General features: G+C 38.5%; 1 protein-coding gene across 9 annotated transcripts in view; it reads left to right on the top strand.

Annotated features, from left to right (window-relative positions):
* Window positions 1-14696, top strand: part of Pde1c (phosphodiesterase 1C) — a 667339-nt gene that overhangs the window by 636962 nt on the left and 15681 nt on the right. For all 9 annotated transcript variants that reach the window (XR_015448679.1, XM_087204515.1, XM_013076529.3 and 6 more), the window contains one exon: window positions 8867-8935. Coding sequence is in view for 8 of the 9 variants with exons in the window: in XM_087204515.1 (XP_087060641.1) it covers window positions 8867-8935 (69 nt within the window). In the remaining variant the exon portion in view is untranslated. The remainder of the gene's footprint in view (window positions 1-8866; window positions 8936-14696) is intronic.

The raw sequence follows: 14696 nt of genomic DNA, 5'->3' as shown, positions 1-14696 counted from the left end.
CATGAGAAATCATTGCACAACTCTGTTCCACCAGTGTGTGGTGGATATAGCACTGAACCAAAGCAAAATTGGATGTTAAAGAACATAATATTGCAATAATGATGTTTTATTGGATCTTATTCATGAATAAATGGAAAGTAATGTTTGTAATTCATCAACAGTGATTCATGATTAAAGACCTCCTTATCACTGGGAAAATGAACTAAATGAAAAAATTGTAATGAACAGCAACAAGATTTTATGAAACATCCCTCTGGGAACCAGGAGACATATTACCTCAAGGCCAGATTTCAGTTTTTAACATTCCTGTCTTCAAAGACACTGATAGGCACAGAAGTTGCACTGCAATTACAATGGAATCAGTGCCTTCTATATTAGACAGTTTACCTGATTAGTGAATATGGGTCAAGGGAGGATAGAAAAATAGGAAATAGGCCTCTGGAGGTCCTCACTGGACATTTGTGAAAGACACGTGCTCCTCCAGAAAGGCCAAGCAGGAATTGCTCCATTGAAAGAACTTGTTTTCACATTAAACAACTCTGGGATGCAATGAGAAGATTGAACTAAAAATTTCAAGAAAGTTTCAAATTTAAACCACATGCCTGAGGTGAAATGACATATATTCTGCCTTCTGTTCCCAAACAGAAGTGGATCAACCCTAGCAATGGCAAACTTGATCAAATGAACTTGAACCCAGCCGAGTTCGCCACTGCAGAGCCTGGAGAAGCAGGGAGTGATATGTGGGCCCTGTCAGCTCACTCAGGGTGCACTTATTCAGTTTCCCCTCCAGAGACCTTGCCACCTCATGGGATAAATGCTAGCTATAACTGGCCACAGTAGGCACCATCTGGGGCCCATCATCTCTGCTCTGCTAAGCGTTAGCCCTGACTCCTGCACTTTACCCTGCATTTTTCATGGGAACTGACTTCTGTACCTGCATTTCTCAACTCAGTTTATGGTGCACGGTAACTCATTTAAAATAAAGCCCATTAAAACCCAGTGGCTTCTAAGTAGATTGCTCCGGAGGCACATCTTGAATTATCTTTGCTCCTGTTGTGATCTGTCTTGGGGTAGGGACTTGTGTTCCCTTCTTGTCTTCGAGGGGGTGTATGTGCGATGGTACAGAAATATAGGCATATACCAATATACATAGCTTTATAGTAAAAATCTACAGCTATAGGTATTGTCTGGTAACTGTAAGATATATCTTTTCTTTTTTTCTTGCTTTGATATTTTTATACAATTTTATATGCTGTTAAATTTTTAAAAATATACTTGCTATGTTCATTTGTAGAGCTCAGTTAGGTTTTTATCAGCTTTTATGCCTACTGTACAGCCAGATTCTTCCCAAACATCACTATCTAAGTTAAATATCCTTACTCGCTTTCATATCCCTTTCTTTACCTTTTCCTTCTTATCTTCTCGCATTTTTCTACCTTTTAAAATTTTCTTCATTTATCTCTGTCCAAGTAAGCCATTCTGCTTGCAAAATCATTTTAGTACACAAAAACACAAAATGAAGGGGGAAAAGTACCACATTCTAGTGTAATCCACATGAAGAAATATTGTGTGTCAAAGGCAAGATTGGAGGTAGGTTGGGAGGAAAGAATAGATTAGTGAAAGGAAGCAAGAAAAATGAAGTGCTTATGGGAGCTCACTTGCTCAAAGGAAAGTGAGTCATTCAAGGCCAATAAAAGTATTGCTACCTCCCCTTATTGTAGAGTGTAATTTTGCTGTTGCAGGGTTTTTCTCCTTAGGATGAGCCTCACCATGGGGCTGCAGCCTGTCCCTGGTAAAGGCTCTGGCCATAAGTGAACGGAATACACAGCTCATCTCCTCAGCCTTAGATTTTGCTGCATTTCAAATCTGAATCAGTGTCAAGAATGTTTAGCAAAACTCAAAAGAGAAAGGCAAGCAGAACCAAAATTCCAAACTTCCACGTAGATCTTGCTGAACACATAGTTCTTTGGAGCAATAAGGAAGGGATTTCTGGATATGTTCTGCAAATGCTCTTCCAAAGGAAAAATGGAGTTGGACTTTATTTTATGGCAGTGATATTATGCACTGCTACGAAAATATGCTTCTGGCAGAAAAATGCTGGTTGCAGTTTGCATTCGTACATCAGAGGGCAAGAGAATGACCAACCATTCTGAGGAAGTGTTCTGTTTCTTATGATGCTGCTATGTATTAAAATAACCTATGTAAATGCCATAGCCTCGTATCTCCTAATGCAAAGGAGTTTAATCATAGGGATTTGTGTAAAACAGTATGCTAAACCACTGTCAAAGAATTAAAGTTGTGTTTATTGTAAATCTTTATTTCACAAGTGAGCCTGACAGTCATGCAATGTACATTGTCCCCCGGCATCTAGTAATGAATAAGTACTTGTATGTTCGTCTTCTGATTACCAAATAAAAACAATGAATTAACCTCTTAATTGGAATTTGAAAAAATACAAGGCTGTTTAATGGGGTTTTTTTGTAAATTGTTGTCTATATTCTGTTCTCAGATACACAGCTCTTCAAACTCTGCCATCTGTCCCCCTTTACCACATAACACCCGAGTACCAAGTACCTTCACCTACACACTGGTAGATGCTCTAAGAACACAACTGCATTGTGTTTTATATCATCTTTTTTGACTAATGGATGTTGGTAGATGGGTTGTCAGAAGCTCCTTTAAGGCATAACAAACCTCAGCATTCATGGGATTAGGCTGACTTCTACAAGTCATTCTCCATCAGGGTAAAACCATATGAATGGTTTTATAGCCCTGTGATACTAACTTTCAAAAACCTTACTTTTTCTTTTCTCTTGAAAGGTCTATATTTGGAAACATTTTGCTGCTTTTCAGGAGTCTGATTAACAAATAGTCATTACCCTTGTTTGTGGGGACACAAGTGGTTTAATACTGTTGGCTCCCAGCCTGCTTCCTAGAAATTGGCCACTCAGAAGGGACCACCTAGTAGTGACAAGGTCTATTATACAAAGCTACCTCCCCGTGAGTTTCTCGGTATATTATTGTATAGTAAAACCACTAGATTGTTACCCATTTTGAAAAATACAATCTTTCAGAGTCTACCTCTGACCTGTGCAGTCTGGTCGGATTATAAAAACATTATTCTTATCAGACCATTAGTAAGAACTTAAAATCACTTGTAACACCCTACAACAATTAATCACTGTCAGCACTTTACTTCCTTATGGTCTTTTACTATGTATTTTTACACAGCTTAGGCCATACAGTATACTTAATTTTGCATTATGGCTCATCCATATAACATTGATTTATAAACATTTTTTTAAAAACTCACTAATACAATTTCAATAGTAACATGATACAGTATTTTATTTTTTACTTAACCACCTCTACTGTTTAGCAGTTATATGCTTTTATTTTAGTTTATGTATTTTAAAATAATAAAGCAATAGAGATCTTTGTGTATAAGGCTTTGTGGCATTTCAGAATATCTCTGTGAACAAATTTCTAGATGTTCAGTTACTGGGTCAAGCATTGTAAACATTTTTGGGGATCCTGATTCATTAGGCCAACTCCAGAGCATACTAAAATGTTAAAGCAGTCATATTTAAATAACACATACTGTTACATATCTGAATATCTCTTGTGCTTTTGTGATGAATAGACATAATCAGGTCGCACCAAAGCAAACAAAGTATTGATAGTGTTGTATTGTGGAGAAAAATATTATTTAACAATGGAAATATACTGCTGTCATTTATACACCGTTGGAAGACAACTCTTAGGAAGGTGTGTGTGGTTTGAAGTTTTCCCAACGGTCATTGATTCTACAGCCCAAAGCAGAACTTAAACTTATATTGATGCTCCTTCTTTAAAGCTATAAAGGGTCAAAAATAATTTGTTCAGAGACACTAGATTGTTGCCCAAATGGAACACAAAAGATGTCGGCAGATATACTTAGCTATAATGATCAGAAGTGTGTGGGTGTCACAAAGGCAGGCATGCTAAAAGCTGCCCAAAATATTGATAGACACTTTCCTACCTGGGACTTTCACATTCACCTCTGCCCTGTGGACTTGGGTGTACCATAACAACACTCCTGTTATCGGATCATTCACTATGACACCATTTGGTCTCAGATGGCTCTCAAATCACCCCTTCCTCAGCAGGTGTGGGCCGGGCTAGGCTAACCCTATTTTGTAGAAAGGAAATGATATATTTGAGGGTAAGCTGCAAATCACTGAAGTGTAGCACTAACTTCAAGACATGCTAAGTCTTAGGTGTATGTATTTTACCCCGAGGCAGGCACCCTTGTTTGCCATTTCCATCATTGTCCTCTTTCTGGACTCCTGATGAATTGCATGCATTGCCTATTAGCTGAACCAACTAAGGGCATAAATTTGAAGTATCTGAAAGCTATTTGTTTGTCAAAAGATACCTCAAGTCACAGAAGCTGCCATGATGACATTTCTGTCCTGAGCTGACTGATTGGGTTGTTTACTCCCTACACATTCACTGTGGGTCAAGGATAATGTGATTTTTTTGACCTTCAAGTGCTTATTTCTTAAAAATGACACACACATGCGCACACACATGCACACACACACACTCTTCCTCTTGAATGTAAACTGAAAAATATCAGACATATATTGCACTTCACAGTTTATTAAAATGTTTTGATGTCTACTCTTACTCAGTCCTCACAATTACCTCCTAAATTGATGTTTTTACAATTTAATGAATGAGGAAAATACAACTTAATATTAGCACTGTTATAGTTGTTTATCTGTTTTCTATTTTACCTACTTCATTTTAAAATTGAGATTTCTAAAACTGCATAAATTGAATACATTAGTTTTTTTAAAATTAAGAATGTAGAGTAAAACCAGAGGCATAAAGTAGAGCAAAAGTTTGTATGTGGATATGACTGCTATAGAGGCCTGCCACGTTCCCAGCATTAAGAAATAAATGGGATCTGACCTTTCTGGAAATCTAAATAAAAATGGAAAGAACCCATTTAGGAAATTTAGTCTTCAGTGAGCATTCACTTTAGAAAGTCCCAGGCCCCACCCAAAACTAACTAACTAGCATCCCTAGGTAAAGGGCTCAGGGGTCAGCATTGACACCAAGTGATCCTTATATATAGCTAAGATTGAAAAGCAGTGGCAGTGAATATAAAGTCCCTCATGGAGCAGCATCCCTGGGTAGACTTGTAAAAAACTCCAAGAGCCAGGTGTATGTGCTGGTTGTCTTCATTGTCCGACTTTGAGGTATAGTATAATACAGTGTGGGGGCTAGATGTGTATCTGGAGCTTCCAACTTAGCTTTTGACATTCTCCCTGGGATGGGAACAAGGGACAGGTGAAGGTTCTAGAAGTTGAAACTTAGATGAATTGGGCATTACTCTCACAGCTGGAACATTGAGTAGAGGGACAAATAAGCTGGTAGCTGTGGAGTGAAAAATGATCACAGGAAAATAACCTCAGTAAACTGGGAGCCAGTGGGAGGCTGACGCAGAACTAACCACCCTCAGTGGTCCTTGGTGCTGTCTGAAGGTCTGGAGAAATCAGAAACAGGCTTATTTTGTGTTTCCCTGCCTCCTACCTGTTTATGATTCATGATTACATGAGGCAGGTGGGGATGCAACCCTTTCTGATAGATTGGACATTCATCAAACATATAGCGAAAATAGCACCTAAAGAAGAGCTTGCAGACCTGCCTTTTCACCTACCTAATGCCAGGAAAGATCTGTCTCACTCAGGTTACCAAGGAAATGAAAATCGACCTCCAGGAAAAGCCATCAGGCTGAAGGCTTTTGGAAGATCACAGCAAGTTATTATTTTTCTAATTGCACCAAGAATTCCTATGAAATAATGTGTCAATAGTGAATCTTTCCACAAATAATAATATTGAAAGCTTGTAATCACTGAATGTTTTGCAGTTTTTCAAGTACTCATGTAGGCAAGCTTAAATTGGATCTCTCAACTTCACAAGAGTATGCAGGGAAAGCAGAACACTAAGTTTTCCACTAGTTAGACAAGAAGGAAATTTCTATTGCACAAGGCTGCCTGAGGATCGGAATCACCTGAGGCATTTGCAAAATATTAAGGTCCCTGCTTGTCTACTCAAGAAATGCTGCCTCCCTATGTCTTATGTTTTCCTTTTGTTAAAATAATTGTTCCAGGTTTTCCTTATCCGTTGGCAAAGTTGAGAGACTATACTTAAAAGGAAACTCAGATAATGAGTTGGTTAAGAGGGAGTAAGAGTCATGAAAAAGTTTCTGTAGGTTTGAACTTTGAAGTATCTTGGTTTAAATTTTATCAACAACTCTGAGCAAATTACTTAAACTTCCCCTGACTCTAAATGCCATGAAATGGGAGGAGTCTTATTGTCCGAGTGTTAAGATCAGAAAAGACAATGAATATACATTTTCTTGTGTCTACTTAATAGAGTGCCAAGGACACAATAACTCCTTGATATGTGGTAGAAATTATTAGTGATGACCAAGTGGCTACATTGGGAATCATGGCTTTGAATAAAAAGCCTGAATCCTGTTGCCATACTGGAAGAGTGGTTCTCAACTGAGGGCAGTTTTGCTCCCATGGGACCTTTGCCTGGAGGAGACTTTTGATTGTCATGATTAGGGTAGTGTTACAGAGGCCAGGGATTCTGCTAAACCTCCTATAATGAACAGAACAGCCTTCAGCACAAAGAATTGTGCAGTCCAACTGTTATAGTGCTGCTGTTGAGAAACCTTGTCCCAACTACTCTATGACACAAGCAAAAAGTCTTTGAATGGAAGGATAAATGCATTGGGTCATTGACATGCCCACCGTGGAGGCCGATCAAGGTAGGACCCAGAGTCATTTCCAGTGAAACAGGAAGGGCTCTGGACCACAAGTTCAGAGACTTGGGTTTGCATCCTGAGAGCACCCCCTCAGACTGACTTGTGGTCTACCAAGCTTTCTGAAAGATACAGTGGTGAACCCTACCTGCTGGCTCGTGAGATGAGGTGGCCTTGGCTCTGACCAATGTCATCGTTGGTAAGTCTTTCATCTCTTAGTGTTCAAAACACTGTGTTAGACCAATTAATAATAAGTTCCTGGGAAACGTATTAAAATGCAAAGCTCTGGCTCCATTCCCAGGAGTTTCTGCTTCAGTGTCTGAAAGAGGACTGTGGAAGTCATAAATTAAACAAATCATCTCTCAGGAATCTCAAGCCCGATTCCAGCCAAGTTAGACCCTTGAAGATCTCTTTAACTCTGTCATTCAGGGCAACCATGAGACCTGAGAAACACACACACAACTAATATCCTGCCAGACACAGCTTGCAGCTCTCTCTCATCTCACACAAATTAACACCTTTTGCAGGTATGAGGTGATTGGATTAATTTTGTATTTTCTATTTTCATTACTCCTAATAACACCACCGCTAATGCTGAGAATAGTCATAATAATAACAACAATAACAATATGAAGGTTGGTACCATGTTCAAGATGAAAATGAAATCGTGACAAGCCGCATCCAGTGTATGTCTCCACTTCTCAGAGGGACTCTGGGGCAGGGAGAGCTCCGGGTGCACTGGCTCACCTCTGGTCCCAAGTGCCTGCTTCCTGGGATGCTGATCCATCTGTGGATCATCGTATGACCTTCACCAGTGACTGTGGCCACAGCATTTGCTGAATCAGCACTAACTCCACTCACATCAGGCCTCTGCTATAACGGAGACTTTACTAAAAGTTTGAGATGCTTGAAGGACTTGTAACAGATAACACTGACTCTTGTGTGTTCTTGAGAATTTCTGCAGTTCTGCCAGCAGCTCAGACTTCAAATCTCTGCCAGGTTGCTGGATTCTGGCTTCCAGGCTTCTTACTCTAACTGGTGAAAGAAATGCATGAGTGAGTGAGTGAGTGAATGGATGAATGATGTGTACGTGTGTGTCTGTGTGTCTATTTATATATGAATATACATGGACTACATATGTGTGCATACATAACCCATATGCAAACATAGATACACATGTATAAAATGTAAATGCTTATATGTGGAACAATGCAGTATTTCCTTTGTCCCTTTGTTCAGCTCGCTCCTTATTGATTCCACCCTGGAGGCTGTCTTTTCATTTCATCACGACCCATTAAACTGTTTATATGAACAAGGTTAATCCCCTTCTTAGTAAGAATTCATTTTAGCTATTGGGAAACACAGAGACCTTACTAACCTCATGCTTGTGTCGTCCCCCACACCTCCTGAGTGCTCTAACACACCTGGATTTCTTTGATTCTCACCAGAACACTTTGATGTAATTGCTCTTTCCCTCATTTTTCAGATGAACATCTGCTGAGCCTCAGCAAGATCCAGTTAATGGCTTGAGGTCCAATAGCAAGAAAAGTCTACAGCAGCAAAGCAGGGACCAAACTCCTGAGTCCTTGATTCTAAAAACAGCACTTTACCATTTTTAGCTACCATAGTTGTTCTCTTCCTTGAATATACACCAGAATCATTTGAGGGCTTTAAAAATACAGATGCCTGGGCTGCATTTTAGTACACTGCAAACAAGATCTTTAGGGGTGATACCCAGGGAACTGCATATTTAGGAAGCTTCCCTGGTGATGCCAAGGTACAGCCTGTCCAGATGTGTTGATTCCCCCAAATGCTAACCTGCCAGTCAAAGGAACTGAGCACGATCACACAAGGGTGAAAAGCTGGACTCCTGGCTTTTCTGGACCATAGAATATGAGCCAGTGCTGTAACCTCACCTAATCTTCTAAAGGTTATATTCAGACCCACACTTTTGGATCATTTGTTAATATTTCAGAGGAACATTTACCAATTCAACAAGTTTATCCACAGTCCTAATTTTGCTCATCATTTTCTTCTTCACAGGCACAAAGAAGCGTTCTCATGGCTCCCCAGCCCCCAGCACTAGCTCCACAAGTCGCCTTACCTTGCCAGGTGGGTAAATACCTTTGTACCCTATCTTAGTGACCACAGACAATAGAAAAGATAGGTTTCTCAATAGTTGAGTGTAGCAGTTGATAAGCTGAGAATCTAGCACCTTATCAATCCAGTGGACCTCATGTTTTCAGAGATATCTCTGTCATCTATATTTGTGAGTTTTCCCCAAAAAATGGTCATAATATTTCCATAGTGGGTGCATAGTCTCTTCCATTCACTGGTGAGAAAAACAGAATCTTGCTCTTTCCTAATATTCATCTGGACAAGATATTGAGTCTTCGGTGAAAAAGAGAGAGAAACAGGTTCAAATTCCAGCTTTGCCACATGGAAGTTTTGCAGCCACTTGTGTATCCATTTTCTTGGAATATTGGTTTTCTCACCTATCTCATCGATCTGATACAGATTAGAAATAATGCTCATAAAGTTGCCACAGTACCAGAGCTAATGATTTCTTCTGTTGAGAAATATAGAAGTATAGATGATCTAGATCCCTTCTAGCATGTACCAGGGAGCATTTTGATATTCACGTGGTCGCCTGTAGTTACCACTTGATATAAGGAGTAACTATTGGTCATGCTGTGTCCCTGCCTGAGGTTACATTCTCCACTATGACTTAATTGTAGTGGAACTTGGGAAAAAAATCTGTTTTGAGGAAAGGAGAAGTTATGAAAGATAAACATGATCATTGTAAAAATGTTTCTAAACAGTTAAAAATAATAGGAAGGAAATGTTGCCGATAGTGCTGTACCTCACAGTTAACCTAGATAATCTAACTTTCTAGTCTTTATTAAATATTTTTCCAAGATTCTGGGCTGGGGATTTAGCTCAGTGGTTTCGCCGCCTGCTGTGCAAGCGCAAGGACCCGAGTTCGATCCCCGGTACCCCAAAAAAAAAAAAAAAATTTTTTTCCAAGATTCAAATTATAATTTATGTAGGATTTTTCACCTTCCTTTTGATATTTGCCCTTACATTAGAAGATGTTTTCCCATCTTTTTTTTTTTCATTAAGTTTTTTCATTAAGTTTATTGGTACATTTTCCCATCTTGGTAAATTAACAAACACTTAACTAATTGACCAATATTTCTTCAATACACCACACTTTATTTAGATGTTCATTGATAATTTGGCTTTGACGTAGCTCACATTTTTATTATCACATGTAATTTTACATCCTTGTATGTAAATCTTCTTCCGAGTCTTTATGGATCAGGTCAAATTCCAGTAGGCAGGATTACAGGTTCAAGAATGTGTACACATTTAAGTTCTTGACACATTATTATTTAAACAATCTTCTGAAACGTCATTAATTTGCACTTTCTGGATGAATTTTCCCATTTCATTATCCCTTTACTGATGCTGAACAGTATTTTTATACTTTGCCACTTTGATGAGAAAAATGACATCCATGGTTGGTTTACCTTTACCTTTTAAAAATAAAATTTGTTTTCTAATGTTAATTAATCTTTTAGATTTCTTCTTTTGGAAATTACCAGATTTTATCCATTTTGAGAGGCACAACACTTTGCATTTTATCCTTTCTGAAATTGGAGAGTTTTGCAGTCCATACTGTCTGATAATTTAATTAGCAAGGCTATTTTTTTTGCTTGTACATGAAATAATAGTTCCCTTTACAATTAGTAGCATTTTAGATAAAATACAGTGTATGTCTACATGCATTTTTCAACTTCAGTTTCTACAGCTTCTTTACCCCAGTCCAACAACTATATTCAGTCAGTGTTTGCTCTGTAGCCTTTGAATTTTCTTGCCTCTGTGACTGCCTGAAACTAATTTCCCTTAGCTTCCCTTGGTTAATTTCTCTTTAGGCTCCTCTCCAAATCATCTGAGTGGAATTAATATTGCATTACAGTGATTTGCATAAATGTACCTTCACCTCTTAATAGGTGGCTTTTCCTACAGTGGAGGCTGTCTCCTTCCTTTCTGACCCCTGTGCTGCCAAGGAGACATGCATATATCATAATATTTATAATGCTGGACTCATGAGTGTGTGGGTTTGTGACTACATAGAAAGGGACCACTTATACAGAAAGACTCATTTTAAAGTTTGTATTTGCCTCAAGTATACTAACTTGGATTTTAATACTGAGTGGATCTTCCTCACAGTGTCTAGAAGCTGCTGTCATCATGTCCCTACTGTGGTAATTGTACTTTTAGACTTTAGAGCATTAGGAGATAAGCTAATTTATATGAAGCAACTCCAGTGTGAAGCAATGATATCTTCTCCTTGTAAAGTCATCTCCTTCCTAGGTCAGGTGAGACTTCTGAAGTCATCCTGGTCATCTACAAGGATATGCAGAGCTAATGTGGTCCCCACATGCTCTGTTGGGCTCTCAGGTCCTCTGAGTCAGTCATGGTAACTTTGTCTTAAGCCTTAATTTGGCAATCTAAACTGGACCAAACTGGTGTCTTAGGCTCCAAGCTTTGACCATCCCCCTCATGCCTGTAGACTTTGAGTGGTAGTTCTCTAAAAACAAGCAATCATAACTGCACTTTGTCTAGTAGATATCTTCCACCTTACTTGTGACAGTGACCAGATCTCTACTCCCTTCCTCAGAAGCCACAAACATTGCCTCCCTTTCACTCAGATGCCTCAATGGCCCCTCCCTAGGCCTGGCTAGCACCTTCTCACAGCTCCACCTTGAGGAGGTTTCATTGATATCACAGGTCTACAAAAGACAGTGCCTAACTACCACCAATAAATTGCAGATTTTAAAAACCTTTGCTTATGCAGTCAGTTGAATGGACCTAATTGGGGATTTAGGTGTTATTTTCTTCAGTGCCATCTACATGTCAGATCCACTGTAATTTAGCCAGTTGGCTGCAGGCTAAATGATCCAGTCATTAAGATGTGAAAACATCTACTATGAATTCTGGTCAAGATGTCCTGGAAGTCCATTCTTTCACACACCCTCCTTTCCTACAAACTCACATAAGGATGGGAAAGACGGAGAAATAAACTTTAAAATTTTTCTCAATGTCCAGTTTTAGAGGCAAACAGCTCTGGGAATCAGATACAAAATGTGACTGGCTCCACAGCAATGAAGTCAAGGGATGTCATTGCTCTGCTTCCTAAGTGGAATGTCAGGCAGGGGACGTAGTCTAAGGACAGGGAATGGGGTAGGCTGCTGGTGAGTTGCCTGGAAATACAGCTTATTATAGGCCCAGAGAACTGAAAGGACATTAATCTGACTTTGAAATTGGATCTTCACTATTCCCAATATGATTGTGTGGCATTATTCAAAAGTGTCATTATAAGTCCTGGGTTAGAGGTGGAAATTTAAGGTACCGGGTGGAAACACAGGCTGGGGTGGGGGGTTGAGGCAAAGAGGAAACACACAATACCACAATTTCACATACAAAAAATAAATGATAGATAAATTGGACGTCATCAAAAATAAAACTTCTGGGTATCAAAAGATGACACTACTAACAAAGGGAAAAGGCAACCCACAGAATGGGAGAAAAATTTGCAAATTATATATCTGATTAAGGGTTAATATCTAAACCAGCAACAACAAACCCAACTCAAAGATGGACAAAGGACTAGAATACATAGTTCTCCAAAGAGTATTTTCAAGTGGCCAATAAGCATGTAACAAGATGCCTAAAATCATAAGTCAGGAAAATGCAATTCAAAAGTAAAATGATATCCTACTTCAAATGCACTAGGATAGCTAGAATAAAACGGTGGATACTAGCAAGGGTTGGTAAAGCTGTGGAGAAATTAGGAGTTTTGCACATTGCTAAGTGGTAATATAACCAATGTGGAAATATTTGACAGCTCCTTAAAAATTTAAACACAGAATGATCTTATGATCCAGCAGTTTTACTCGCAGGTATGTACCTAAGAGACCTGAAAATGTACATACACAAAAACTTCACAAGTGTCCACTACAGCATTATTCATAATAGCCCAAATGTAGAAATGACCTAAATTTCCACCAAAGAATGAATATGTGAACAAAATATCATATCTATCCTAAATGAATGAAGTATTGATGCATTCTACAACATGGACAAACCTTTTGTTTTGAAAACATTTGATCAGCACAGGAAGCTAGATAAAAAAAGCCATGTGTCAAATGATTCCATTTGTATAAAATATCCAGAGTAGGCTAATTCATAGAGACAGAAAGTTGATTAATGATTATCAATGGCGGAGGAAAGAGAACTAGGGTATGTGGGTTCTCAAAGGTACGGGACTTCTTTTAGAGGTGATTAAAATCCTCTGGAACTAAATGGTGGTGAAGGCTGCACAACTTTGGGAATATACTGAAACCCACTCAATGGTATACTTCAGAAAGATCAATTTTGTGGTATATGAATTAAAACTCAAATAATGAAAGATCATGGAAGATAAATGACTCTACATCTCTCAGGAATTCTAGTAGGATAGATAGAACGTAGTGGGAAAGCAATACTTTAACAACCAGCTGATATTTTTCCAGAAGTGAAGAAAAGTTCATGTTTTTAGATGGAAGAATTCACCTTAATTGCTTAAATAAAAACAAATACATACATCAAGAAATTGTTGGAGATTGGGAGATTTCCCAAAATTATATCAAGGGTGAATAAATCTTTACTGTAAGAAACTGGTTATGGTCAGAGAAGTTGCAAGTAATCAACTGGTAATCAGCTGACAGCAAAACTTGCATTGACAACAGTGGCATCAGAGGTGATATAAACATATACTCCATGTGCTGAGGAAATAAACCAGTATATAATAAGTTCCCAAGTTACAGATGAATTCTGCTCAGGGACAATGTAAGTGGGACTCATTGGTAAGTTCGACAAAGTGAGTCTTACACAACTTTAACACAAATGTACAGTGTGAAGCATTAAAAAAACCAAACACACAAAAACAGTAAATCTTCAACTGTACTATATACAGTTGTAGTGTACAGTAACCACACAGCAGCACAGCTATGACAACATTTGTCAGACATATGACCTACTTCTGTGATTTGTTTGCATCTAGGAGTATTAATAATGTGAGGTCCTTGGTATCTGTGAAAGATCACAGCTCAAATGTTCCTAAGTTGCGGACTTACCGTGTAGTGCCAAAAATAGCTAAAGTATTAGTTATGAGTGAAGGCAAAATAACATTTCCAGGTATATAATCATATAATTTACCACTCATAAACTTGACTTAAAAAAGCATTAAGGGATATACTTCAAAAAGCGGAAAAGTGACCCAAAACAAAGACATGAGATACAAGAATTAATGGTAAACATATGAGTAAATAAGACGTTGATAAATTTGGGAAATTTGTAGCCATAGAAATAATACCTAGTTTTTGTATTAAAATAGCAAAGAGAATCTGTGTGTGGAGAAAAGCATATTAGAATATGGAATTAAGGAGCGCCAAGATCCATTTTTGTCAGAACTTTGTGATTTTGTAACTTTTTAACACAGAATCATCAGTAAAATACTGAAAATAGCACTGTTATGAACTGCGTGTGGCCGCCCATTCATATGTTGAAATCTAACCCCCAGTATATTTTGCATGATTAGGTCATGAGGGTAGAATCTTCATAAATGAGATTATTCGCTTGTGAAAGAAGCCCCAGAGAATGAGCTGGTTCTCTTTCCAACATATGAGGGTGCAAGAAGCTGACACTTTGTAAACTGAAGAGGGCCCTCACCAGAACCCAACCATGCTAGTACTCTGATCTGAGACTCCCAGCCTCGGAACTGTGAGAAATAAATTTCTGTTATTTAAAAGCTATCCAGCCGTGG

The sequence above is a fragment of the Heterocephalus glaber genome, unplaced genomic scaffold, assembly GCF_053883595.1.
Source record: "Heterocephalus glaber isolate CG9 unplaced genomic scaffold, H.glaber_assembly_v1.0 deba00000546, whole genome shotgun sequence".
NCBI classification, from domain to species: Eukaryota; Metazoa; Chordata; class Mammalia; order Rodentia; family Bathyergidae; genus Heterocephalus; species Heterocephalus glaber.
Note: the sequence above shows the minus strand (reverse complement) of the source record. Positions and strands in the feature narration are given on the sequence as shown.